The following is a 27,943-nucleotide window of genomic DNA, read 5'->3' as shown; positions in this document are numbered from 1 at the left end:
TTACAGAAAAGAAAGAAATATTCTCAAATTCTAACAGGATTTCATGTATCTACCACTGTGATATCCTAGATAGACATTGAGGACAAGGAGATAATGGTCCTAATGAGTGTGTTAGAGAAAACAATTAGAAAGAGTATACAAATTTCTGAAGGTTTGACTTGAATGTATCAGTCAATTTTAACTGAAGAGTAGATTAGTTTTATGAACCAGAAGCATGAATAGAAACCAATTGTACCAGTGAGCACGAAGAATCCATAGGAAAGAAGCAGCATGTATCCAAAATACAAGACTCCAGATACTGGTTTTGTGATCTCAAGCTTTGTGAAAAAGTAAAATGCAGCATAGAGGAAAAGGTAGAGTGCAGATGAACCAGAAGTGAGATATGACCTCCACCACCAACGGTAGTCCTCACTACACAGCTGGAAGTAGCAGAGAACTATTGTAATCTCAGCACAGGTAACGATGAGGATGATGAACACAATGAACAGGAAACCAAATATGTAATAAAACTGATGTAACCATATTGACGTGAGAATGAAGAAAAGCTCAATGAAGACAGCACCAAATGGAAGCACGCCTCCTATCAGAACAGAAAACGTTGGATTCATGTACCAAGTCTGATCTGGGATCTGCCTAGCAATCTTGTTTGTCTTCACAGGATCTTCAGCCAGTGGCATTTTATAGCCAAAGTGACCACCAAGAAACACCAATGGAACTGAGATTCCAAACCATAAGAAAACAAGAGCAAACATTGTACCAAACGGGACAGCCCCAGAAGATTTCTGTCCCCAGATTAGAGCGTTTAACACAAAGAAAATTGAAAAAGCAGAGGCAGGAAACATAAAAGCTGTCTTGAGAGCAATTTTCTTCCATTGTGGTCCCTTGAACATTTTATAAAGACGAGCTGAAGAATAGCCACCACCCAATCCCATAAGCACCCAGAGCAAGAGCATTGCAGTCATCAACCCTCCTCTGTTTGAGGGAGACAAGAATCCAAGTGCTGCAAAGATCATTGTGACAAGAATCATTCCGAAAAATTGAACACCTGTTCCAACATATACACATAGTAGATCTGAATTGGGAGGAGGCCTGAAAACATCCCCATGAACAAGCTTCCACCCTGACTCTTCCTGAGCTTCTTCCTGTGTCTCTAATTGATTGTACTTTGAGATGTCTCTGTAAAGTGTCCTCAACATTATCATAGCCACCATACCCGATAGGAAAAGTACAATCATCAAAGAATTAACAATTGAAAACCAATGAATTTGATCATCGGCCATCAGTAGATAGGAATCCCAGCGAGATGCCCACTTCAAATTACTTTCCTGCAAAGATTTCAACCACAAATGAACATCCAAACTCAATTCTCGCATGCACCCTTTTTTCATTACCATGAACATGCAACTAACCTGGAACTCAACATCATAGCTAAAAATAATCTCCTTTTTGTCTTCAACCTCTTGAGGAGGCTCAGAGCCTGAGACTAACCTTTTTGCATGAGGATCACATGTAGTTAAGCGCGTGTCATTTTCCCACTCACCTTCGTATGCATGCTTTACACTATATTCATATAGGAGTGATTTCAAATGGTTGGGTAAGACACAGTAAAAGTAACTTTTGTTTTCAATTTGTCCAGAGAAAAATTGTTTTCCCAAATGAAACGATGGATAAAACCAAGGAAAGAGATATAATACAACCTGAAAGGCTTAACCTCAAAGCCTACTATCCTGGACATCTCTGTCACTGGATCTCTGTGATACTTAACTATGAATGTTAAATGGTTGTGGACAAAATGCTTTTCATCCTTGTTCTGTCAACAATTTTGTTTGAAATGTCAAAATAAAATACAAAACATTGACAAAAAGGTGATCAAAGACTAACACTTACTCCTGCATACTGTCCTTTAAGGCCAACGAGGAAGCCATGCAGATAAACCAAGGATGATTCGTGGTCTGGTCGTCTCAGTGGGACAACCAAAGGAAGATTGTCTAAAATCCTGCAACAATGAAAAGTATACAATAGAATAGAATTTTTTTTGTCAGGTAAAAGAGCTAAGCAAAGTATAGCGTCATTAGTGACTCACATGTTTACTCGATATTCATCATCTATCTTTTCCTTGAACTCGTTGGCTGATTTTTTATCGAGAATTAGGCGACAAACAACATTGCACATCTGGGGTTCTCTCATTTTGAACTTGAAGAATCAAACTGTTTCAGTATTTTGTAATTGTACATTCTAAATGTGAGAAGGAAGAATGATGCAAAAATTTAACCAACCACGTAAGGAGAGTTTTCTATGCGGTCACCCCTAAGGACTTCCCCAAGATTCTCTGCACTGTCAACAATGCGATCTGGATGACAATAAGGCAGTGAGTAGTAGGAGTAAGGAAGCTGTGTTTTTGTTGAAGATAGTTTGTTCACTTTCACCCTCAACAGATCCCCCTGTCACCAATGAACAACATAACATGTTTTATGCAAAACTATATTCTGATCGATGAACATTAATTAAATCATCTCTGAAATGCCATTTAAGGAAAGAAAAATACATCAACCAGGTGCGATGAAAACTTGCAGTGCCTAAGTTCCTACATTTCCCTCCCTCTTGAGAAAACAGAATGGCCGTAAAATATTCATGCACAAGCAATCTCATCATCGTTGCAACTAATCAAAATACCATCATGTGAACTGCAAAATTTAGATTCTTCAGTTTTTGGGCAATTTCGAAAATTATAGAAGAGAAAGTGTGAACGATATCAAGTAAAAATGACTGGCACAGGAACACGTCCACTTCTGGTTCGAAAGAATTTCATCATACCCAGATACCATAATGCTCGGATCTCACAAACCAACGTTGAATGTTCCAACAAGCAAAAATAAATAACATCATTGGCCAACTTTTAAAACTGAATAAGGATCTTAATTAACAAAGGGTAGGGAAAGAATGAATATACCAGAAAATAAAAAATCTTACGATAGTGGTTTGACCAGAAATTCAGAAGAAAGTATGAAACTGAAAATTCAACAACGAAAGAAGCAGTTTTTTTAATGAAAAAGGTACCTTGTGGAAATCCTCGGGTGCAACACCAGGAAGGTAAAAACAAGTTCCGAAATTGACATGAAAAAGTAACAGCAAAAACACAGAGATCCATTGACCCAGATTGCGTGCGAGAAGCTCTCTCGCCATGGTTTCAAACAAAGTTTTCTCTCTCTCTCTCTCTCTCTCTCTATCTATCTATCTCTCGTTCCTCCCACTGGTTTGCGTTTCAAGTTTTCTTGCTATGTTCGTTACAAAATGGTGTTTTAGTTGTTGGAGTAAAAGTTATGTGGCCGTTGGTACGTTTTTCTATCATAACGTGATAACTATTCTCGTATCTAAAGGTATAAAATTAACATACATTTTTCTTCATCAGGGTATGCATTGCAATTTTAGTTTCGGGTACGTGGGTGGTAATTTTGTCTTATTCAGAAAAAAAAAAAAGAATTTTCCAAATTTTCCACATGAATTTCGAAATAAATTGTGATGGTTTGTTTGTTTGAAACACTTTGTAATAAACTTCTGTCCATTTACTCGTTTACTTGATAGAATATAAGTGGTTGTTGATTGTTCATACATGATTCACAGTCATGTTTAATATATCTTAATTTCTAAACATATAAATAGGCACTTTGATTATTAAAAGGTTCAAAAGAATAATTCATATATATTATTTTAAAGAGTAGAGTAAAAATTATAATAATATTTAAATTATAATTAATACAATATTTATTGTGTAATATCCGTTAATAAAATATTTGACATATCTTAATATTTTCATTCAAGTTGGTGTATGGATATCACACATTTCCAACTTGAATAAAGACTCATTAAACAATCTTCTTGACTCACGAGTCAACTGCAATTCTGATCTTACAAGAAGAAATTAAATTATTTCAGCTTCAAGCTTCTATTTGATCTTCACATGCTTTGTTCTATCATACTACACAAGATTATGAGCAATTGTTATAGCCGAATTATTGTTGCAGTACAAACTCATAGCTTCGTTTGCTTTAAAGCCCAATAGGTTTTTTTTACTTCTCTAAGTTACAAGATTCACTCCTACAAAAGTAAAGTATCAAAAGGTAATCTTCTATCATCTTTTGAACCTGCCCCAATCTGAATCAATGTACCCTTCTACCGGTAAGTTTCCATGATTTGAGAACAAATTCCTAGCGGACTTCAAATATCTCAAATTCCTCTCAACAACATCCATATGAAACTTTCGTGGATCATGCATAAATGGACGTGTATGGCACAAATATATTAAGTTTCCTACTAGTCTTTAGTATTTATGCTTCTGGATTTGAGTATTGAAAGAGTATATGATTTTGTTCAATTGGTGTATCAGTTGGTTTACTCCCAAGCAGCCTAGTTTCCAATAGTAAATCAATAATATATTTTCTTTAGCATAGAAAAATATCATGTTTTGATCTAGCTACTTCAATATTAAAAAAAACTCTGACCTCAAGTCAGATACCTTCTATGAAGGTCTATATTTTTATCAGGATAGATCAAGATTGTTTGTTTTACTCAAACGTGTATATTTATAAGGCCTGTGGTAATCATTAAACCAGACAATCAAATTCAATAATACCTGTTAATTGTTCATTAATATCATATTTTCGTGCAATATGACCTGTCAATCACTCATAAATAGCGTATATTCGCACTTAATATGGTTATTAAACATATTAATTGGCCATTAATGATATTTGCATTTTCTTATTAGTGTTTAGCTGACCGCTGGTTGGTTGTGTGTTTTGATCCCAAATTCTCCTTAGTCGATCGTTCACCGGGGCATAGTACAAAAAACATTTGCACATCAAATTATAGAAGAGACCAATCTTGATTTGCTGCTAACGACACAAGTATTCTCATAGTACGACTACCGCTGCAAACGTCTTTTGATAATCTACACCATAAATATTTAATTCAAATACCCTTTCAAAATATATTTAAATAAAAAAATTACATTAAACTTTGATTATATGTATAATCTACAAAATATATTATAATAATATTCAAATATACTTTATTTGTGTCTCTTTATTCCTTTCAATATCAAATATTTCTTTATAAAGGTTTTTCACAAAGGGTTTAAAATCACATCTTTCCATTTTAAGGATAAAGAGTCTTAAACATTGATGTTTAAAAGTTATTGTCTTTTATGCAAAAATTCAAAAGATTATGGATAAGTCCATTCATCGTTTAAAGAAAGCTTGTACAAAATTTATAATATAAATGTATAATATAGTATTTAATATATTTACTTGTTATAAGAATGTCATATTTTAAAAGGATTTAGAACAAATGTAAAAATAACATTTAGTATATTTACTTGTATTTAGATTGTGGCTTATTCTAGGTGTGATGAATATATAAGCTATCACGTTTCTGTTATGCTTTTGTACTAGATTTCTTTTTGTAGATTTAATATATAAAATAAAATAAAAGTAAAAAAAAAAATTTAAAACAAATGCTCACTTTGATTACAGCTAAAACCGAATCAGAAAGAGATATTCAATTTCGGTTCAGCTTATAATTGAAGCCAAATACATTTAAAAGAAATATTTAAATTAAAAGCTATATTAAACTTTAATTATATATATGACTGAAGCAGAGATTTGAACTGGATCATGAACAAAGCCGAAACTAAATAACTTTATGATTTAAAAATGTTATCTTTCCCTACGCGAGTGACTTTTGACACAAATAGTTAAATATTTTTATTTAATATATTTCTTAAATTTTATTTTGAATCTACAATCTACATTTATGATATCTACCTTAACAAAAAAAAGTATTTAAGTATTTTGTAGTTTTATTTTGCATTACAATAAAAATCTATTTTAATCCATATATATTTTAAATGTTATTAATTAGTTTCATATATTCGATTGTTTTATATATTATTCATGTTATTTATAATTTAATTCATTATTTAAAATCTCTACATTTAAATGTTCTATCATGAAATACTATTTCCTATATTTTTAAACTATTTTATCTCACAAGAAAAATAAATTATTATTGTTAGATAAATATTTTACGGTATATGTTTATATATTCAAATTATTTTAATATTATTGTATCAATCAATAATACTTCAATAAATATATAATATAATTTCATTCGTTAAACACATTTTTATTCAATTCATGTTTATTCATATAAATCTAGTTTCGTTTTAAATATAAATTTAATATTAAAAAATCCCAGCTATGTAATTTATTTTATAACTATAATAATAATTTTAAAATTTCAACAAAAAAAATTTATGACAAAATTAATTATAATTTAAAAAAAAAAAACTAATTTTGTACAACCCAATTAATATTGAATTGTTTGCATTTAATTATTTTCAATTAAATTCATTATTTAAAAACCAAATAAATACCATACCAGCTATAAATTTTTTCTTTTTTTTTTAAAAAAAGAAAAAAGCAATGAAAATGAAGCAAAAATCCTTCCCGCCAGTTTTCCAACTATAAATGCCCCGGTTTAGAATATTTTTCCCAAACAAAAAACCCTAATATGTGCGTAGACCTAAAATTAAGGTGGGAACGTGAATTAACAGTACAAGGTAGCAGAGAAAAAAGAACATCATTTGGTTTGTCCCCTTTCCACACTCTCTTTCTGTCTCTCTCACTCACCCCTTTGCATTTTCTCTCTCTACAATGATGAATCAGTGAAGAAACATGGAAACATCCACACTCACATCAATCCCTCTTTCTCTCTCATCACCACAAAAACTGAAATGATGGGAAACACAAAAGAAAGGAAATTAGCTAAATTGATGGCTTCAAACCTTCTCCCAACCATACCCAACCATACAACGCAACACAAACCCCTTCTCTTTCTCTGTCATAAAAATGTCTTCCCCTTTTTGCCCTTCTGCAAAACTCCCAAACAATCGCATCTTCATCACTTTCTCTCAAAACAACAATTTTTTTTCACCGAGTTATGTGGACTTGGTTTTGGGTTTTATTTGTCCTGGTCAGAGTACCACAGAGAAAACAGGAAAAAGCCAGAACAACCTTCTCTCTCTCCCTCTCCCTTGTAGTTATCTTTATCGTTGCGTGCTTCTTTTCCCCTATCTCTCTCTCTTTCTGACTTGTCCTACCACCTACCGGACTTTCATCTTGTCATTAATCTGTTTGTTACCTTTACTTTTTGTTGTTGTTGGTTCTTTGTTTGTGCTTTGCTCTGTTGTTTTCTGATCTGATGAAGAAGATGAAAGGGGTTGTGTCTGTGGAGTATACACCTTCTGGTGTGTGTGAGGATCAGACGGCTAGTTTCAGGCATCAGAGTCTTTTGCACGACTATGAAGACCTGCAGGAGGTAACCCTTTTCTCAATTTTCTAAAAGTTTGGAAATTTTGTGATAGATCTACTCTTTCCTGTCATACCTTTCTGGCTTTCGATGATCGTTTGGCTTTGTGCTCGTTTATTATTTTAGGAAGACGATAGAACATCTTGTGTTGTTTGTTGATTTTTTGAAAAAAATAAAAAGTCTATTTTTATGTTCGATCACGTGAATTGTTGTCCTTTGTATACGAGACTGTAGTTTTTGCTTGAACATGAGAGTGTTTTTTATTCTCTTTGTTCTCAATTTCCCATACAATCATGCATTACGGTGAAATCTATGTCCCTATTCAATAGCTTACTCGTTGTTATCAGTCTTTCATACTTGTTCCTCTCATTATGAAACCAAAGCTATTTCCTTTGAATGATTCAATAAGCGTAAAACAGTTATCACGTACATTGCAGTGTGTGATTTGTTCTGGTTTTCTTTTCTCTCTTTTTCATTTCGAGTATCTGTGATTCACATAAAGGAAGTCTTTTCCTGCTGAGCTACTTGGTTTTATTTTTATGTTTCATATAATCATTTGGGTGGCTTCTGATCTTCATACAATCTTTACGGATGAACTTAGCTTCTATGAAGAATCTATTCTGTGTTTGTTTTTAACTTTTTTTCTCAAATTTGGCAAACTATTTATCATCACTTGAAAAATCTGTACTGATACCTTTTTAACATGTTCAGGAAACAAATGCCACGAGAATGAAACTGCAGACTGCGAAGCAGAAAATTTCGATACTGTCAGCAGAACTTCGGTAAAATATCACCATGCCTTTCATTTGAGTAGTTTCTCATAGTGGAATCATTTTATGTTCATCCATAGGAGTTTATGCTTAATTATCTGTCTTGTAATTGTAGATTTTTGAGGCAACGTTACAGATATTTGATGCAAAATCCTTCTCCAAAGCAAGACATTTCACACCAGCAAAAGCTTAAAGTCCATGCTACCCTTATCCGAAAGGGCAAGAAATATAATAGAAAGGAATCTACTTTGAACCCTGCCACAACCTCTCATTTGAATTCTAAAGGAAGGATTTCCAATAGAGTTGGGAGCGCAGTGCAAAAAACAGTTCCTATGTTTGATTTAAACCAGAACGCTTTGAGTCTTAGTAAAAAGGAGCTTTCTTTTCTTAATTCTGCTCCAGTGGCTGACTTAAATCACGAAGATGGAAGTCACAGTGGGAAAGAAGCCTCAAAGAAGAGCATCAGTAAATTTTTTGACTTGAACCAGATTTCGGTAAATAATTTACATGTTATGTTTTAATGATAAGTAGTCTTTGTTTATATTTCATTCCAGTAAGCTTATGTTTTGGTCCTATCATGAGCAGAGAGAAGAGGAGGAATTCCTGGGTATTGAGGCCATGAGGGTTGAAGAACAAAAGAGAATCATCGAAGAACAGCACAATGACATGAAGTTGTCAGTTTGTAGAAATGTTGGAAATGGTTCAAACAGTGCAGTGAAGAGGAAGATCTCTTGGCAAGATCAGGTGGTGTTGAGGGTTGGAATTTAACCAATTGAGTAGGTCAATTTAACCAGTGTAGTTGGCCTTGATAATATATAGAATTTGTTTTTTTATTTTGCATGTGCTAACCCATTTTATTTTTATTTTCCTTTTTTGTGAAGATAGAGCATATCATTATGTTTAATATATAAGATGAGATGAAAGGGGGAATTTATCACCAGAAACCATTATTTTTAGTGAGTTCAATTTGTCATCTGCACTGCTAAATCATATCAGTAAAGCTGTCTAATTCCTTAATCCTGTTCATTATCATTTAGAAGAATGAAAAAGAAGACTAGAAGATAAGGAAAATGTTGTTTCGTTGTTTGGGTTATATTAGTTTTAGCCTTATTAGGAATTGAAAATGGATGATATTGTTTGGGTTCAGTGCGACATCAACGTTGTTCGCTACTTCTTTTCATCTGTTCAGTTTTGTCCTAACATGTTGTGTTCTATACTTTTACACTTGTATTTGGAGTTTAGGGTGACCTAGGATCGTGTTTTGTTCTGTCCAGCAAACGTGTTACATTTTCTTCACTAGTCACTTTTAGTAGCTAAAGTTGTGCATATATTATTGTTGCAACGGTATGTTAACAATTTTTTTTTAATAATTTTTTTATAATAGATTTTGTGTCATTATTTTATTGGTAATAAGATTTTACATTTGTCTCAAAATTAAAAAAAAACGAAAGTGGTAACAAAGCGTTGCAATTAAGTATATATTTGAAAAACAAACCAGTTTCAATTGTAAGTTCACCAATTTAAGTCTAAACTTATGATGAGTAAATATTAACAAATTATAAAAAGTAAACTTTTTAAATTATCTAATGAAACAATTTGATATTCAATACAAATGATTAATCCTTAACTATTTGTATTAAATTTCAACAGAAATTAAAGTTCACTTAATGTATTATAATTTTCCTACAATTTAATTCCTATCATTTAAACAAAGTAGACTAAAAGGTGAAGTCACTTATAGGTTGTAGAGACAAAAATAATTAGTTATGTTCATAATTTTTCTTAGGGTTAAATATGTTTTTAGTTTCTTAATTTTTAGTGAAAATTGGAATTAGTCCATCTTCAAAACTTTGGTTCAATTTAGCCTCTCAACTTTAAAAATATGTGGATTTAGTGACTAGTCCTTTTAATCAAATTTTGCTAAGTTTATTTAATATTTTAAATGTATTTTATTATAGCATTTGAGTTGTTTACATTGTTTAACACATTTTTTCTTCCATGTTAATTGAGAAATGCATTTGAAACCTTAAATAAAATTAACACATTTTGGTTAAAAGGACTAAATTCATGTAATTTTAAAGACAAGGGACTAAATTTGTCCAAAGTTTCAAAGAGGGACTAAAACCCAATTTTGACTAAAAGTTAAGGGACCAAAATAATATTTAACCCTTTTTACTATTCCTAATTTTAATTTATAATTTTAATTATCATGTAATATTATTCACTCCTTAAAATAATTGATTTCATTAATCAAATTTAATGAAAAACATTCATATGATTGAGATTCCAAAAAAAATAATTTAATTTCAATAGTTTTGAGTAATAATTTAAAAAATTTTATGTTGTATTATAAACAGTTCGACAACAAGATTCATTTTATTTATAAAAATGTCAAAACACTTTTTTTTTTTCTTTTTCTAAGTCCGACATAAGATGTGACATGAAAAAGTAATTCTGTACTAGTGTTTCGTGAAACATTGTTTTCTTAGATAAACTATTAAATCTTGGTTATTTAAGATTAAAATTTGAGATTATAAAATTAGGACTTAAGTGTTAATATATATGTTTGTCGAATTCATTTAAACGATCATCGTTTGCTACCACTATATTTTTGTTTTCTTAATTTTGTTGAGAGTTTATTTCTATAGATATATATTTTTTACCTTTTTTAACAGGATGGATGAAATTCAATTATTTGGAGATGAAATTGATCTTGAATTATATTTTGCGTGGGAAAGAAAAATTCAAAAAACTTATTTATTAATTATCAAGTTTGGTAATTTTTATTTTGTTAAATTCTGTTTTTGAAGGTTTATACTATGTCGAAAAAATTGGTAGAAATAAAGAGAATTAATGTTTGCATGCTTAAATTGTAGGTAGGTTTAGTTTTATTCTCCTTACTTACCTAAGGTTTCTTTTATGACTGTTTGCAATATTACCTTGTTTAGGTTAAAACGAAATTTTTTATTGACAATTTAGGTACAAATGTTTTTTTGTTGTTGTTTTTTTAACAAATTTAATTGCCTTCTATTAATAAAACAGCATACTTTACTTTAGTTATGAAGACAACATATGAGGGTAAAATGTTATTTTTTTATCCTATGTAAAGAAGTCAATAATTTTTTTTTTATGTCATACTCATTTTAAACCTTGTAAAAAATTGTCACAATGAAAAATATCTTGTTTCTTTTCGCCATTTGTATCTACGTTTATTGTAAAAGGCAACGTTGCAATAGTTTAAGTTTCAAATTTTATAAAAAACTAATTTTAAAATTGTGCCTATATATGCATGGGTAGACATTTGTTTGTGTTTTTTTAATGTTAGTAAATATATATTATATTAAAAGAGATTTAAAAGTTGAAAAACAAAATAATAAATATTTTTAAATTTATAATTAAGTTTTGAATTGATTCAAAGTAAAAAATATTTATAAACTTAGAAAGTTAATATGTATAAAAAAGTAGAGTTTATAAAAGAAAGTACAAAAAATAGAGTAAGTGCAAAAATATATAGTAAACTATCTAAAAATAAAAAGGATAAACTACATAAAAATATGTATAATTGAATCAATAAAAATACAAATAAATGTATGAATACATTGGTATAATGTGTATTAATGTATTATTAGTGTCATCTAATCATTTCATCAACAAATTCATCTAATGTTTCTAAACTTATCTAATCAGTATATGAACACACTTGCTTAATGTGTATTGCTAAACTTATCTAATCCGAGTATAGACAAGTTTCTTTAATATGTATTGTAAGACTCGTCTAATGAGATAATGGATAGAGTCGTCTAATGTATGTTAATAATAAACCCATCTAATATATGTATAAACAAACTTATCTAATGCATATTATTAGACTTGTCTAATTACTATATGGACAAACTGTGTTGTAAGACTTTTCTAATAAGTGTATGGACAAACTCATAATATTTATTTTTAAACTTGAATGTGTATTCTTAAACTCATTTAATCAATGTATAGAGATTCTTCTACTGTTTTTTTGCTATACTTGTTTAATCAATGCATGGACAAATTCATTTTTTACTGTACTTGTCTAATCAGTGTATGAACAGACTTAGGTAATGTTTATTGTAATATTCATTTAATCAGTAATTGAACAAACTTATATAATGTATCTTAATAGATAGAATTGTTAAAATGGATAACCCGACTCGACCCGGTCCGACTTATCACGGGTTGGTCACTTAGTGAGCCAATCCAACCTGACTCACTTATTAGTGAACTGATAAAATTCGAACTCAACCCGATCTACCATGGGTTGGTGGGTTAAACAGGTTGGCTCACTGACTCATTTAATTATAATTTTTTTAAAATAAAAAACAATTACAATTTTTTTAATTCAAATATAAATAAACGTCACACTAAAATAATGTTAAATTTCAAAGGCAATTCAAAAGAAAAAAAAATATATCATACATTCCAAGCGTAAGCAAAAAAACATGTATAAAAGACGAATAAATAAATTTTTAATATTGATAATTTTTGTATTACTTAGTCCATTTATAATATTAGAGTCTTGAATAGATAAATCTATAATATTTTTCTCTTTTGAAACATCTTCTTTATCACCATGTACAATATAATAAAAAAATGCTAACTAATAATATTGAAACACAAACTAATAAATAATTAAATTAAATTAGGTGGATTGGTGAGCCGGTTGGCTCACCATGGGTTCAACCTAGTGAGCCGAGTTCTAAGTGAGTCGAGTTGAATACTAGCCCGTATGAAAAGAATTACATTTTTTTCAAACCCAACCCGGCTCAAACCCGTGGTGAGTCGGGTTGGCCCGCGGGTTACAACCCATTTTGATAGCACTATTAATAGACTCATTTAATTTTTGTATGGAAAAACTTGTCTAATGTATATTTTTATACTTGTTTAATCAATATATGAATGACTCGTCTAATGTGTATTGTTGTACTCGTTTAATCAATGTATATTCAAACTCGTCTAGTGTTCATTGTAAGACTCACCTAATTAGTGAATGTACAAACTCGTGTAATGTATATTAATATACTTGTTTCATCTGTGTAAGAATAAACTTATCTAATGTATATTGCTAGACTCGTCTAATTAGTGCATAGATAGACTTATCTAGTATTTGTTGCTAGAGTCATATAATCAATATATAGACACATTCATCTAATGTATATAGTTAGTCTCGTCTAAACAGTGTATGAACAAACTCATTTAATGTGTATTGTAAGACTTGCTTAATGAATGAATGAATAAAATCCTCTATTGTGTAATAATAGACCAGTCTATGTGTATGAACAAACTCGTTTAATAATATTGCTAAACTTGTTTAATTAATGTATTAACAAACTTGTCTAATGTGTGTTACAAGACTCGTCTAATCAATGTGTAGAATGACTCAAATACTAATCTAATTAATGTATGTACAAACTTGTTTAATGTGTATTATCAGACTCATCTAAAACTTTTTGCCATATTCATCTAATCAGTTTATGAACAAATTCATCTAATATGTATTATTATACTCATCCCATGCTTTTTGTCATATTTGTCTTGCATGTATTATTAGATTCGTCTAATCAATGTATGTTTAATATATATTTCTAGACTTATGTAATGACAATATAAATACATTAGTGGTATATTTTAAAATAATTAGTTTGTTAGCTTTTACTTTTTGTTTCGGTTTTACTAAAATCTTAAACTTTACATTTTAGAGTTGAAAATACTAAAACAATGTGTTCAGGTGGAATTGTGTAGGGCCGAGAAACACACCTTTCTTCCATTGTTGTTTTCTTTATTTTTTGATTTCTGATCTTCCTACTCCAAATTCTTCCCATTCAAGCCGAGGGGGAGAGTACCTGCAAAAGGCACTCCGACGCTCAAGTCAGCGATATTGCTTTTTGTGTGTTCTAATAGTAATTAGGAATAAGATATCATACATGGACATTTAACCCTATATTAATAGGTCTCACTCCGATGCTAAGTCAGCGATATTGCTTTTTGTGTGTTCTGATAGTAATTGGGGATAAGATATCATACCTGGACATGTAACCCTGTATTAATAGGTCTCTCCATTGTTCAGCCCATTAATTATTCAAAAATATGGTATGTCTTTGTGCAATATAATCTGCTAATCACCAATAAGTGTCATACATTTGTCTTTGATACAGTAATTAAATTTATTAAATAGCCATTAATAATTATTTGACCCGACTACTCACACTGAATGGTCGATTGGTGTAACACTAACACTCTTGACTATTTCTTTGGTCCACAGGTCTAAGCTGGCTCAGGAAACAATGAATTCAAAACATATAAAAGAAAACTTATATTATTAAGAAGTATATTTATAATTTAATATAAAAAGGATCGATTTATTTTTTTACTGTCAATTTTTTAGAAAAAATAATTACATAATAATTTATTCATACAACATAGTAAACAATTTGTATTATAATTTATAAATAAATATATATTTTTTAAATAATATTATTTTAAAAAATAAAAGTAAAATATAGTTTATTTAATTCATTTTTTTTAAATGTATAAGTAACTAGAAATCATAAAAAGATAGAATTTAAAATGAAAAAAAAAATAATATAGAAAAGAAGACTTAATACTTTAAATATATAAGTTATTCTTTTCTAATGTTTTTAATCAAATAAATATATTAAAAATACTTTAAAAAAACTTTTGATGATGGTTAGAATATGGTTACAAAAAAATTAAGTATTATTTATTTATTTTAATAATCAACTAATTTTTAATTTTTTTTTTAAGAATGAACATTATATATTTTAAATTGATTCACAGAAAGAATTCCAATTTTAGACATTATTAACGTTTTAAAGATTGATAAGAAGATTTTAAATTTTTGAAACTGTAATAGTACTGTTTAATAACTAAAAGAATAATTTATTACATATTAAATGATAGAATTGATTTTTTTTTTCGACAGTAAAATTAAAACAAAAAGATAAAACAAGTAGCTCTTTAAGGACATGTGGTAATAAAATAAAAATATGGAAAACAAATTAAGCTGAAATATTTTTTTTTTATAGTAAATCAGTTGGAAAATAAAACAAAATAAGTTGAAATATATTTCTATTTTTATGAAAAATATAAATAAATTTAAATAAAATAAAGTAAATTAACAATGTCAAATAATTAAAAAAAAATTAAATATTTGTCAACAACATAAACTTGGGTAACAAAAGGTAAATTTATAATTTAATTATATTAAGTGACCATATAATTTGAAATCATAAATGTATAAATCTACAAAAAAAAAATAGTATAAAAAGAATTAATTCTTTAAATATAAGTTGTTTTGTAATGATAAATATATCAAAAATATGTTAGAAAAATTTGCTGATGATGGTTAAATTGTGTCTAAGGACTGACATTAAAAGAAATAATTATTTAGTTATTTTAAAAACCAACTAATTTTTAAAATTAATTTTAAGGTTGTATATCATATATTAAATTGATTAACAAAATAATTCAAATTTTAGACATAATTGATGATTTAGATATTGTTACAAAGATTTTAAATTTCAAAAACTAATAACACTATTTAAGAACTGAAATAATAATTTATTAGATATTAAATGAAAAGGTTGAAATATATTTTTATTTTTATGACAAATCAATTTAAAAATAAAAAAAAATAAATAAAAGAGTAAAATAATTCTTGAAGGACATGTGAGAGCAAAATAAATATGGACAAAAAATTAAATTAAGTTAAAATACATTTTCATTCTTACACGAAGTCAAAATAAATGAAATTGATAAAAGAATAAAATAATTCTTCATATGTGACATCAAAATAAATATAAATAAAAAAGTATATTAATATTGTCAAAAGACTAAAAAAAATAATTTTGGTACACTATTCAACAACATAATCATGGATAATAATTCTTAGTATTTTTTTTTTAAAATATCTGGAATAGAAAACGTGGATGTTTAAATAGATAATAAGATCCAAGTGGTGGCTTCGATCTTTCTAATTATTAGAATCGAATTTCTCTTTGTCAGAAAGAAAGAGAATATTTACTTGCAAAAGATTTTTTTTTTTTCATTTAAGTCAATAAGAATGTTTTAAAATTTATAAAAGTATAATCGTGAGTATTAAATGAAATAAAACAGTAGTGTGATATGTGGAAACGAAAACTTCTAGAACTTGTATGATACATTTCAAAATTATGAAACATTCTTTTCCAAATTTTTAAAATAATATCTTAATCAATTATGTAACTGCAAAACATAGTTAAAAAGGAAATGAAAAGGATAAAATTCAGTTTTATTACTGTATAAATAAAAATTTAATGAGATAACAAATATAATTTCTTACCCTTTCTCAAATTTTCTAATTTTATACAACAATAAAAGTACTTTATTTTTTTTCTTTTAATTTTTTCTAAAAAATATTTTAACCAATCGTCTCACAAACAAAATAATATAGGGACACATGTTACATTTTCGGGAAATTAAAATTCATATTTCACCTTCCAAAATTTAATATTGGGAATATATAGGTAACAAAAAAGAAGAAACACGTGATAAAAAAATTGAAACTGACATTATCTTTGCCTCTAAAGTTTAATGTCAGCCAATATAATTTCTCAAAATGAAACAAAATTTTGAAAATTAATAAAAGATTTTAAAGAATATTTTTATCTTTTGAAAATAAAAGAAATGTTAACCAATAATATTCACACACATAAATAGAATAAACCTAGAACGATATGCCAAACTTTAGGAGGTGATAAAGGTGATGAATGAATAATTTTTATTTCTTATAAATATAGACTTATGAAGATTTTTTTTTTTTGTAAATACATCCTTAGTATGTTGAAAAGAAAAAACATTTAAAAGTTACTTATTTATCTTATAAAACGAATTAAGACATATATAAGAATAAACCCAACTAAGTCTTTTGATTAAAATGAAGGAAATTTATTAAACAGAGATGTAATTTTAGTCAGGTGTTTTCTATGCTTTTATCTTTCAAATTTTTAATATATTTTAAATTATAAAAATCAGTTTACAAAAAAGAATTCAGAAAGAACTAAAATTTCAGAAGAATCTCCCCATTTTAAAATTTTTGAAGATATACATCTCTTATAATAATTTGTTTCTCTCTTACTCTTTTTCATTTCACGATACAACCTACTTAATGTCTTAAGTATCTGTTTGTACCATTATTTTTAGAAAACATATATTTTAATATAGATTTTTTTACATCATTTTAATATAACATACATATCGTTTTATTATTTATTTATTATTATAATAACATATTCTAAATTCAATAAAGAAATTATACACGTACCAAAATATTATAAAAAAAAATCTGTATTTTAGCATATTATGTTTTTATTCTCTTTTTTTAAAAAAAATATAAAAACTTATATTTTTATGATCATTTTATCTTTATATTTTGTGTGAAATGAATGTAAAAGTATGTAATAGTAGTATTTTTGAATGAAATATGGTTGAGCTGAGACGTAGGAAAGGCTACATGAACTCCATCGTCCACTCATGGCAGCACTATAGATTTAGATAACAAGCAACGAGACGTGGTTGAGATAAAGATTGCAATGTGTATGCATAAATTCCCTTTCTTCTTCAAATATTCGAAAGCAACACCTCCCAAACAAACTGTAACCACGCGATCCTTCATACCTTCTCCACCTTTTCTTTTTAACAACTTTCTCTCTTTCTGTACCTTTTCTAAATATATCTACCAATATCAAATCAAAATATATGCTATAGATGGTCGTCCTTTAATTTCTCTCACCTCTTCTTCAGCCCCAAACATATTTCATCTTTTTCGACTATATCTCACAATGCTACACTTTTTTAACGTTAATCAAACCTCAATGCTCGCTTTCTACGTTAATTCATTTCTCTCTTAGGGCACTGCTCCATACAACTATTCAACTCTAACTTAATAAACCTTTTCACCTGCTTCACCCAAACAAATGGAATGTTTTTTCTTTATTTTAATACCACTTGCATTAACCTAGGTATTACAGACCTAACATCACATGTACTATATATATATATTGCTGTCTTTAATTATATTCACCTTCATCAATAGCTGTCTCATATGTCGGGTAATAAACCGGAGTTCATATTACTCGTGTCAGCAACTGAGTGTTTAGTTTACATATATGGTCAGCAAAAGAATCTATTTTCTCTTACTATGTTAATTATATATTCATTTGATCAGTTCTTAGAAATTTAATAGCAGGCAAAATATTTTAAACTTGTTATAATCTATGTCACCTGCGACAAATCAATTCTAGGTTATCAGTTCCAGAATGCTACTTGTCTGTCAATCAACTACATTCTCTCTGTGGATGTGAAACTTCCTATCAAACTGCCATCGTTTGAATCCAGTGATATCACGCCTGGGTTTTATACTTCCTACGAAACAACATAGGGCTGCATGTTTCAATCTTGAAGTTAAGGTTCATAAACTGTTTTGGGAGTGGAGTTGTTGGAGAAATAATAGTACAGAGGTAGAAATGAAAGTCAGACAGAAAATATTGGTTTCATGGCATGTACTTCTTGAAAGTTGCTTAAACTTTGTTAGATAGAAACAATATCACTATATAGTATCAGAGCTATGATTAGAGCCTATCCTAGCGATTGTTGGGCATATTGTTTCACTCGCTATTGGACCGTTATCGGACCACCCATTAATATCTAGTCTCACACTCGATATGTATATACCTCGGCGTGAGGGGGGTGTGTTGGAAGTCCCACATCGACTAGAGATAAGGCCAATTTATAATATATAAGTGGGATGCAGATCTCACCTTACAAGCCGATTTTGTTGGATTGAGTTAGGCCTAAAACTCATTTCTAACATTCTTTACTCAAGGTAAACGAGGATGTAAATGAGTTGTTTTTCTCCTGTTTGGTTTCTCAACAAATTGGTTTTCATGGACATTCTGGGTTGGGAATCTCTTTGATTCAATGGCTCATTATTTCCATCATGACACTATCCTTATAGCCAGTGTAAGTTCTTGATCTTCTGCCCTATTTGCAATCAATATATAACTTGGAATATCTGGTTTATGTGCTGCTAAGTTTTCTTTCAAGAGGTCGAAATATGGTGAACATTGACAAAAAAAACAAAGGTACAAGAATACCAAAACTTGTAAACAACCATGGGTATGTCCATTAGTTCAAAAGAAATGAGAATAACATGCTTTCTAACATTGTAGAGCAAACAAATACAAACTATATACTTATATGCTAGGAGTATAATTTACATGATGTTCATAAAACAATGAAGGAGAATAGGTGTATCTTTTAGTTTAAGAGTGAAACATAATTAATTTAAAATGAAAAACATATTTAATCTTTTATTCAAAATTATGCGTGTATAACAAATGTATGTATATAATTTATTAAAAGTATCGTTTTGGATAAATTAATCCTGCATATTCAGAAATAAATATTTGAGAACATATATTAATAAAACATTTTGCCTTTTTGTCTTGGGAATTTTTGTATGTATAGAATTACTCAATTGTTTGTGTGAACATGGATGAACCATACTGAAAAAGTATTTAGATTCTGTATTGCAAGTGCGAGAAAATCAAATTTGAAGTTCTCATTTCTCCATTGCGGTCCATTGTTTCTATCTCATGGTCCACAGTTTCTATTCATTCTTTCCTCTTTCTTCTCAACAGCCCTAATTCTAATCCCAATTTTTAATTACAGTTTTTTTACAATTAACAGAATAACTATATATTTACAAATACTGAAAAATTATGTATAGATAAATTGGGGGAATTTGATCTGATTTAAAAAATAAAATCCTATTATTAAAATAAAGTAAAAGAGTAATGAATATGGAAACTAAAAAAGAATTTCAGTATTTGGTTTGTCCAGTAAAAGATAAAAAGGATGTTGATAATAAGGTGTATGACACTGGATATTCTTATCTTTTGAAAAGAAAAATGAGAAATGCCTTTCTACTGGCTATGACAAATATGAGAAATCCATTAAGAAGAAGAGGAAATGAGGCTGAGTTCCATTTAAGAAATACTATAGGGACTGATGTGGTAGTGTAAACATTCAAAACCCTTTCAACCTTTCTTTATGAGTTTACGATCACAAAATCCCATCAAATTGACAACTTTCATCTCTTCCGAAAACATGAGCAACCCTGGAGATGAAAAGGAGCTGTGTCAAAGGAAGAGGAAATCGACCATTTGTGAAGCCTCTAACTTTAGGACATCCAGGAGAAGATTCTGCAGCAACCAAATTGAAGAGGGAGTTTCAACAACATTGAAGCTTTACGATGACCCATGGAAGATCAAGAAGACTCTAACTGATAGTGATTTGGGAATCCTAAGTAGACTCTTGTTTGCTGCAGATTTGGTCAAGAAACAAATTTTGCCTATGTTGGGTGCAGATCATGCAAGAGCTGCTGAAACTGAAGAAGGTACCCCAGTTAGAGTTTGGGACATGGACACCAAATCCATGCACCAACTCGTCCTAAAGCGATGGTCTTCATCCAAGAGCTATGTTCTTATTGGAAAGTGGAACCAAGACTTCGTCAGGAGAAGAGATCTAAAGAAAGGTGATGAGATCGGATTTCATTGGGATCCATATAATTGCATTTTCAATTTCTGTGTTCTCAAACGAGCTATTCCAGATAATTAATTTCAGTCTTAGTTTTATTTTACTTTCAAATCAATCGTTCATCAACTATAACCTCTATATATGCTTATGTAAACATACAATAATGTTGTTGTAAGAGCTTCTACTTCAAACTTACCTTTTAATACCAGACCACTTTCTAGGTCTAGCATGACATCTTTCTGTCGTTTAAACCTTAATTCATAATCTATGTATAACGAATGTTGTTTATGATGGTGTTCAGTTCCTACTTCTCTTGTTATATATGATTGTACCATGTTGCAGACCGATTGCACTACTTGCTGTCTGAAATTGAGGCCATTGCATTCATCATTCATCATTCATATAACTGATGTAAAATTAACCATATTATATTCGTTAAACTCGTGATTGAATTACAAATCCTCATCGATTGATAAGTTGTTGTATTACAATCTGAGATACGATGTGCCTGCAACATGCTTCTTAATCAAATCAATTATCATTTTAAATGCTGCAAGGTTGAGACTAAATACAGTGAAAGTGTTAATTTTTTTCTCAGATGTCATGTGATGTAAAATAACAAGTGTGATCCTTGGTTATAAACTCATTTTCAAGCATAAGTGTATTAGCATTTGAAGCTTATACAGTTCTATTAACATGTATTTTTCAAGTGCGAACGATCCATACATGAAATATACATTTGAGACCTAACTCTGAAACATAACATATGACTTAATTAAAGCAGGGATGATTTTAGTCTTATATGGGATAAAGCAAAATATTTGTTAAGGGATAACAAAGAGATGTTCACTCAGCAGGAACGATAAATTTCGTCTGCATATTATTGAGATTTGATCATAAATCATATATAGAACACCATTGTTGAATAAAGGAACGCTGTTTTGGAATAACTTTAAGTTTTTCTAACTTTTATTTCCTTGAATCCTCCCAAAGTTCATGTTTTTTTACCCAGTTAGTGAGTTCTATAGCCCTTTTGCAGGGAAATTTTCCCTTCTTCCCCAGTTGAAGGGATGGTTATGCAATTCAAAACTGCACATTTTAACCTAAATCTATACCCTTGTTTTAGTTATGATGATTTTCTCATTTGCTTTTCATTTTTTTAACAAAATTATTGATGCAATTAGTTTACGATTCGATCATATAACCCAATAGTCATTAACAAGGTATATATTGCAGAAGAAAAGCAAGCAGCGGCTATTTTCTAAACGATATATAAAACCACCACTTATGACCAAAACACTTTCATTACTCAAATCATTAGCATGCACGAATTCATGTAATCATAATCTCATGTATATCCCATGTAAATTGAAAAAATATTTAATCATGAATTGTCTAAAAAGGATATTAATTTCTATATTTTTGAGGTTTAAGACAACCTAGTATGAACAATGTCCTTTTGGTTGAAAATTTTTGTTATTTCTTAAAGAAATAGACCCCTTGCACTATAAAGCAATTCTTCCAAAATTTGAACTTATAAATGTGTTGTTTTGTGTTGATAACTTTATTTAAGACCTTGTTTTATAGGATTAATCTCTTTTTAAAATATGTACAAGGTGTTGAATATTTTAAAAGGTTTATACAAAACTTTCTTCTAGGTTACCAACATTTAGGTTTGTATAGTGTTGGTCCACTCACATTCATTTTTTTTTAGGTTTAATAGTCAATTTTATCTCTAGTTTCGTTGACAAATCTCAATTTAGTCACTCGTTTTAAAAGTGATTGAAATGGGTCCTTACTTTCAAAATTTTGAGCCAAATTAGTCCCTTCCGTCAAACAGAAACAAACAACCTTAAGAGTTTGATGATTTGGGAGAAGAGATATTATTTTATAGATATATCTATAAAATAATATCTCTTATGCCAAATCATCAAACCCTTAACACCGTTTGTTTCTGTTTAACAAAAGAGACTTATTTGACTCAAAATTTTGAAAGTGAAGACTAATTTTAAACACTTTTAAAATGAGTGACTAAATTGAGATTTGTCAACGGAACTGAGAACAAAATTGCCTATTAAACCTTTTTTTATGAACTTTTAATATGTGACCAGCTTTATGGATTTATGGAGGTCAACTTAGTTGAGATTCTATAATTTTAAATACAAAAAAGAAGGCAGTAAAAAACACAAAAACGATATCCGTAGAAGAAATTTGTGAGCCAAAACTCTTGTGGCAATAAGGGGTGTTTTCAATGAAATTTGGTATGAACAAAAAACAAAAAATTCATTCATAAAAAAATAAACAAATTTGGGGAATTCTTTTTATTTTGACCAGCAACTTACGTTTTCAATTCAAAGAAATTGAAGAATCCAATCAAATATTTTCATACACTTAGTATAATTTAATTAAAAACTAGAAATATATTAATAAAGCAACTTAATTTTGATAGTATTGCCTTTATCTTTGCTTTTATGGAAGATGATTGATGATTAAGATAAACATGAATATAAAAATTAAATGACGGAACGAAGAAAACACTGGAATTAAATTTTGAATGCCCTCTGAGTTGATTTCAATGGAGATGTTTGATATAAATTAAACAAAAGCATACGACAAGAACAATCTCCAAATTAATTGAGTAAAAATCAAATTAAAGAATATAAACCTGTATATAAATTTAATAAATTAGTGAACAATACCATAAATGTCCATAATTTTTTTTATTATTCTTTTTCAACATTTCAAAAGAAAATCATATTCATATATAGAGAGAGACAGAAAACATGACATATACATTGTGTTTTGTCAAATGTTCAGTCATTTACAGTAAATCACTTTGACTAAATAGTTTAAATTTCTAAGTTTCCACACGTAGTCCTTGTTTCTTTATTAATAGAAGAAAAAAATATTATTTGACATTTGACTACCATTCGAGAATTTTTATAGAAGTAAAATAATTTTATCAAAAGTTGACTTTTATACTTTTAAAGAAAAAAAAATAGAGTAAAAGGTAGTAAGGAGAGTATCAAAATGAGAGTAAAAAAATTTCTGAATATGGTAGGTACATGAAAATCTATATATATAGAAAATTATACTTTTGAAAAATTTACAAAAGAAAAATATCCACTTTAACAACTCATTTTAATAATTGTTGAAGTCGAAAATCCTCAAGAAAATCTTAAAATAAATAATCCCACGAGGTTAATCTCAGAAAATTTAAGAAAAATCAACATCATCAAGAGAGTCTTAAATTGGAAAAAAAAAATCTGAAGAAATCAATAAAAAATAGTTGGATGAATGAATGGAGAAGCAATTATAAAATGACATTTATGATTAAGAAGAGAATGTGAGTGATGTAGTTTATATTACTCTATGTGAAACTTGATAAATAATCACTTAAGAACCAGCACACTTCTCTCATTTGGAATTCTAATTTTGCGTTCCAATCAATTAATATTTTAATAATTAATTTGTAATAATACTCTAGATAATTTGTAAAACGATAATTCAATAATTTACATCTAAAATAATCTAACCTTGGCATTGGCTTTCAAGTGATTATTTATAAATAACTCTCTTATCTAAATGGAGAGTCTTTGGGATATGGAAGACTTGGTAGTTATGTAGCATTGGTGGGTTTTTTTTTTTTAAAAAAATAAAAATAAAACAAATGCGTTAGAAAGTTTGTAATTTTTGTTAAAAAAAGTTTGTAACTTCATAAAAAAATGGCTTAATACCTCCCTTGGTCCTCGTATTTGTGTGATAATCTCAGATTGGTCCTCAAGTTTTGAACTGTCTCAATTGGGTCATAATTTGTGTAAAAATGCACACATCTTACCCCAACCGTTAATTGATCTCAAACGGCGTTAAGTTTAGCTGACGTGGTATGCTGACGTGTTGGCTTAATCCCTTCTTGGTTCTCGTATTTGNGTGAAAATCTCAGTTTGGTCCTCAAGTTTTGAACTATCTCAATTGGGTCATAATTTTTGTAAAAATGCACACATTTTACCCCAATCGTTAACTGATCTCAAACAGCGTTAAGTTTAGCTGACCTGATAGCCAGAGGACATGCTGACGTGTATTATTTAATTATATGAATTATTTTTGGTTAAATATATATTTTAGTCTTCATATTTGTTCTCCATTCTCAATTAGGTCCTCACTTTTTTTTTGTCCCAATTGCATCCTAATATTTGTAAATTTGAGGCAATAAAGCCTTCTCCGTTAACTAGCCACTAACACCGTTGACACTGTGCTTGAGGACCGAATTGAGATTTTCACACAAATACGAGGACCAAGGGAGGTATTAAGCCTAAAAAAATTTACAGATTTGGATAGTAGAATTTAATATTAAATAATAATACTTTTGTTCAATATTTATATATATATAGTCTTTGAAGTTCCAAAAGACATTCAAATCTATAATGTGTTTTTATTCTATTTTTAGTTATAATATGTTTCCGTTTGAATAGATTTTTTTTTATTTGATGATTTTGATGAAAGAATAACCATTATAAGTTAGACTATAAACAATAAGATGGAGACAATTATTATATGTATAGCATTTAAGTTACATTTTGTTTTATTATGATGAGAAATATATGAAGATTTGATAAGAAAATTTAGAAGTGTTAGTAAGAAATAATTATTGTCGTGAAAAAGAATGATTTTCTTTTAGCGATTCTTAGTCTGAAGCCAGTAGTTTCATAGTTTTGGATTGTGCTTCATAGAAAAAGTTACAGAAAGACAACGGTCCTTTACCACTCCTTGAATGGTCCCAAACCTGATTGGTTACCAAGTTGCAAAGAAAATGACATGCACACGCATCCCAATTATTCCTATTGTCTCTCAACATAGTTACTTACATTTTCGCTACAACACAACATATGCATACACATCCCATTAAATCACTTCTCCATAAACTTTTATTACTTCAAATTCTTATATATTTTTACTTCCTTAATTTTTATATCAAATTATATTTTGTTTATATATATCTCCTTACTTTATTAATAAATTAATGTAATCATCGTAATTGAATGATATTAAAGATTTGTTGGTGCGATAAACAATATTGTGTCATGTGTGTTTTTACCTGCTGAAACCTGTGTCAAGTTTAGAAGTTAGAAGTAATAAAATAGGTCAGTGTATTCCATTTTGGTCCTTCCTACTTCTATTTTATCTAAAAAAGGTCGGGTTGGATTGGTCCGCCAGTCAATACGGGTTGAAATCTATAACCCGTTTTGTCATATGACGAGTTAGTAGATTTGTGGGTTGATCCGTCATTTTTCATCAAGGATGATGATATGTTGATGATACTTTTTGACAACTTTTTTTATAATGGTTTATTTTTATTTGTATAATTTCATTCAAACTTGCATTTTACAAGGAAATTAGAAAGTGAAGAGTTATCCTCATTTAGTAAGTATGGAATTTTTGTTTAATCATTAAGAAAACAAGTATATTACTTGCTAATTTAATATTTCAAATATTAATTAAATAATTTTTTATAAAAGAATAAAAGATTTATTAAATATTCAATATTAAAATAGTATACATATTTTTTAAAATATTAAATTTAAAAAAGAAATTATAGTTATATAAATGTTAAATAAAAATATTAGAACTGTCAAAACGGGTAACCCGGCTCGACCCGACCCGGCCCACCACGGGTTGGTCACTTAGTGAGCCAACCCAACCCGGCTCATTTATTAGCGAGCCAGAAAAACTTCAACCCGGTTCAACCCACCACGGGTTTGTAGGTAAACGGGTTGGTTCACTAGCCCATTTAATTACAATTTTTTTAAAAATAAAAAAAATACAAACTTTCTATAATTTAAATTTAAACAATTTTCAGAAACATACAAATAAGTTTCTTATATATTCATCATTTTTTGTTTTTGTTGTAACCCTTGACCCTTGTTCTTGTTGTCTCCAAATTCACTAATAAAGATTTTTCTAATATTAGAACAATTTCGACAATCAATAAAAAATATTAGTAAAAAAAAAAAAGAGAACTAGTACTCAACAAATCAACAAAAAAATTAATGGTTTAATCGGTAACATAATTTCCCAAATTCAAAGATATCAAAAAGAGCTTGTTCAAATAATATATACTCAAATTATTTAAATAAAATGAACAAAATCTGATACAAGCATGTCACAATATGAAAAAATCATTCCATGTCTTCAAATCCCCCAGAACAAAAAACAAATTTGCCAACCCCTATTTTTGTCATTATAGGGTTTTTGAAAAAAAAAAGAAAGAGAAGTGAGAAAACAAAAATGTGGAGAAAAAAGAAAGGGTGTTTTACGTGCTCCTTGAAGAATTTCAGTGAAGTGAGCACCGTCAAATGAGAGCAAGTACCGTGAGAGTGATTTGTGAGATCAGAGGTTACTTTTTTGGTATACACATTGAGTGAAGAAAGTATTTTATTTTTTAGGGTTTCATAAATAAAATAATAAATTAAAAAAATAAAATTAGGTATGTGGGTTGGTGGGCCAACCCGGCTCACCACGGGTTCAACCCGCATGAGCCGGGTCTAAATGAGCCGGGTTGAAATCTGACCCGCATGTAAGTGGGTTGTATTTTTCAAACCCAATCCGGCCCGAACTCGTGACGGGCCGGGTTGGCTCACGGGTTGTGACCCATTTTGACGGTTCTAAAAAATATAACATAATTAAATAAAACTCAAATAATTATGAAATTGATAAAATATGTATCTTGTAAATAAGTTACAAAATAAAAATAAAAAAACAATATAAAATTTTTACATTACTTAATAAATTAAATATATTTTAATAATTTAAGATAAAGATAAAAGTACCAACAAGAACAAGTATATATATATATATATATATATATATATATATATATATATATATATATATATATATATATATATATAATTTAAACAATCAAATATCACTCTTACTATGTTAAAATAATATAAAGATTCATGATATTAGAAATTGGAACAATATCCATATAATTAGGAGAATGAGATAGTGATAAATTCATAATTCCATATAATTTTGAAGAAACACAGGAGCAAATTAAAATTGGTGACTCTGGATAATGTGCATATTCTCTTGACATGTATTAGTGGCACGAGTTTGAACATTTGTCACATTAATAATTGAAGAATCTAGAAAGGAGACCCAATCTGGAAAGTAGT

The 27,943-nt window shown here is 29.0% G+C and overlaps 3 protein-coding genes across 3 annotated transcripts; 2 read left to right on the top strand and 1 right to left on the bottom strand.

Annotated features, from left to right (window-relative positions):
- Positions 1-3,183, bottom strand: LOC106753656 (transmembrane 9 superfamily member 10). The gene is made up of 7 exons (XM_014635501.1): positions 3,058-3,183; positions 2,277-2,441; positions 2,084-2,193; positions 1,888-1,996; positions 1,698-1,810; positions 1,410-1,560; positions 1-1,325 (listed from the first exon to the last, which is right to left on the bottom strand). Exons 1-7 carry the CDS (start codon positions 3,181-3,183, stop codon positions 168-170), a joined length of 1,932 nt encoding a protein of 643 aa, XP_014490987.1. The 3' UTR covers positions 1-167.
- A 3,386-nt stretch (positions 3,184-6,569) lies between these two features.
- On the top strand, positions 6,570-8,971 carry LOC106755590. Its single transcript, XM_014637771.2, has 4 exons — positions 6,570-7,377; positions 8,080-8,150; positions 8,254-8,632; positions 8,724-8,971. Exons 1-4 carry the CDS (start codon positions 7,261-7,263, stop codon positions 8,904-8,906), a joined length of 750 nt encoding a protein of 249 aa, XP_014493257.1. The 5' UTR covers positions 6,570-7,260; the 3' UTR covers positions 8,907-8,971.
- An 11,308-nt stretch (positions 8,972-20,279) lies between these two features.
- LOC106755991 (B3 domain-containing protein At2g33720-like) lies at positions 20,280-20,846 on the top strand. Its single transcript, XM_014638229.1, has one exon. It carries the CDS (start codon positions 20,280-20,282, stop codon positions 20,844-20,846), a length of 567 nt encoding a protein of 188 aa, XP_014493715.1.
- Positions 20,847-27,943: the final 7,097 nt, after the last annotated feature.

Source organism: Vigna radiata, chromosome 2, assembly GCF_000741045.1.
Source record: "Vigna radiata var. radiata cultivar VC1973A chromosome 2, Vradiata_ver6, whole genome shotgun sequence".
Lineage (NCBI taxonomy): Eukaryota > Viridiplantae > Streptophyta > Magnoliopsida > Fabales > Fabaceae > Vigna > Vigna radiata.
The sequence above is the reverse complement of the archived record's forward strand: the minus strand, read 5'-3'. Positions and strand labels throughout refer to the sequence as shown.

Excerpts from the sequence above, each read along its gene's own strand:
- LOC106755991 (XM_014638229.1), top strand. The coding sequence starts at position 20,280 with ATGAGTTTACGATCACAAAATCCCATCAAATTGACAACTTTCATCTCT.
- LOC106753656 (XM_014635501.1), bottom strand. The coding sequence starts at position 3,183 with ATGGCGAGAGAGCTTCTCGCACGCAATCTGGGTCAATGGATCTCTGTG. Across the intron at positions 2,442-3,057 it reads CACCCGAGGATTTCCACAAG|GGGGATCTGTTGAGGGTGAA; the intron begins GTACCTTTTTCA and ends CATTGGTGACAG. Across the intron at positions 1,326-1,409 it reads GCTATGATGTTGAGTTCCAG|GAAAGTAATTTGAAGTGGGC; the intron begins GTTAGTTGCATG and ends AAATCTTTGCAG.
- LOC106755590 (XM_014637771.2), top strand. The coding sequence starts at position 7,261 with ATGAAGAAGATGAAAGGGGTTGTGTCTGTGGAGTATACACCTTCTGGT. Across the intron at positions 7,378-8,079 it reads ACTATGAAGACCTGCAGGAG|GAAACAAATGCCACGAGAAT; the intron begins GTAACCCTTTTC and ends TAACATGTTCAG. Across the intron at positions 8,633-8,723 it reads TTGACTTGAACCAGATTTCG|AGAGAAGAGGAGGAATTCCT; the intron begins GTAAATAATTTA and ends TATCATGAGCAG.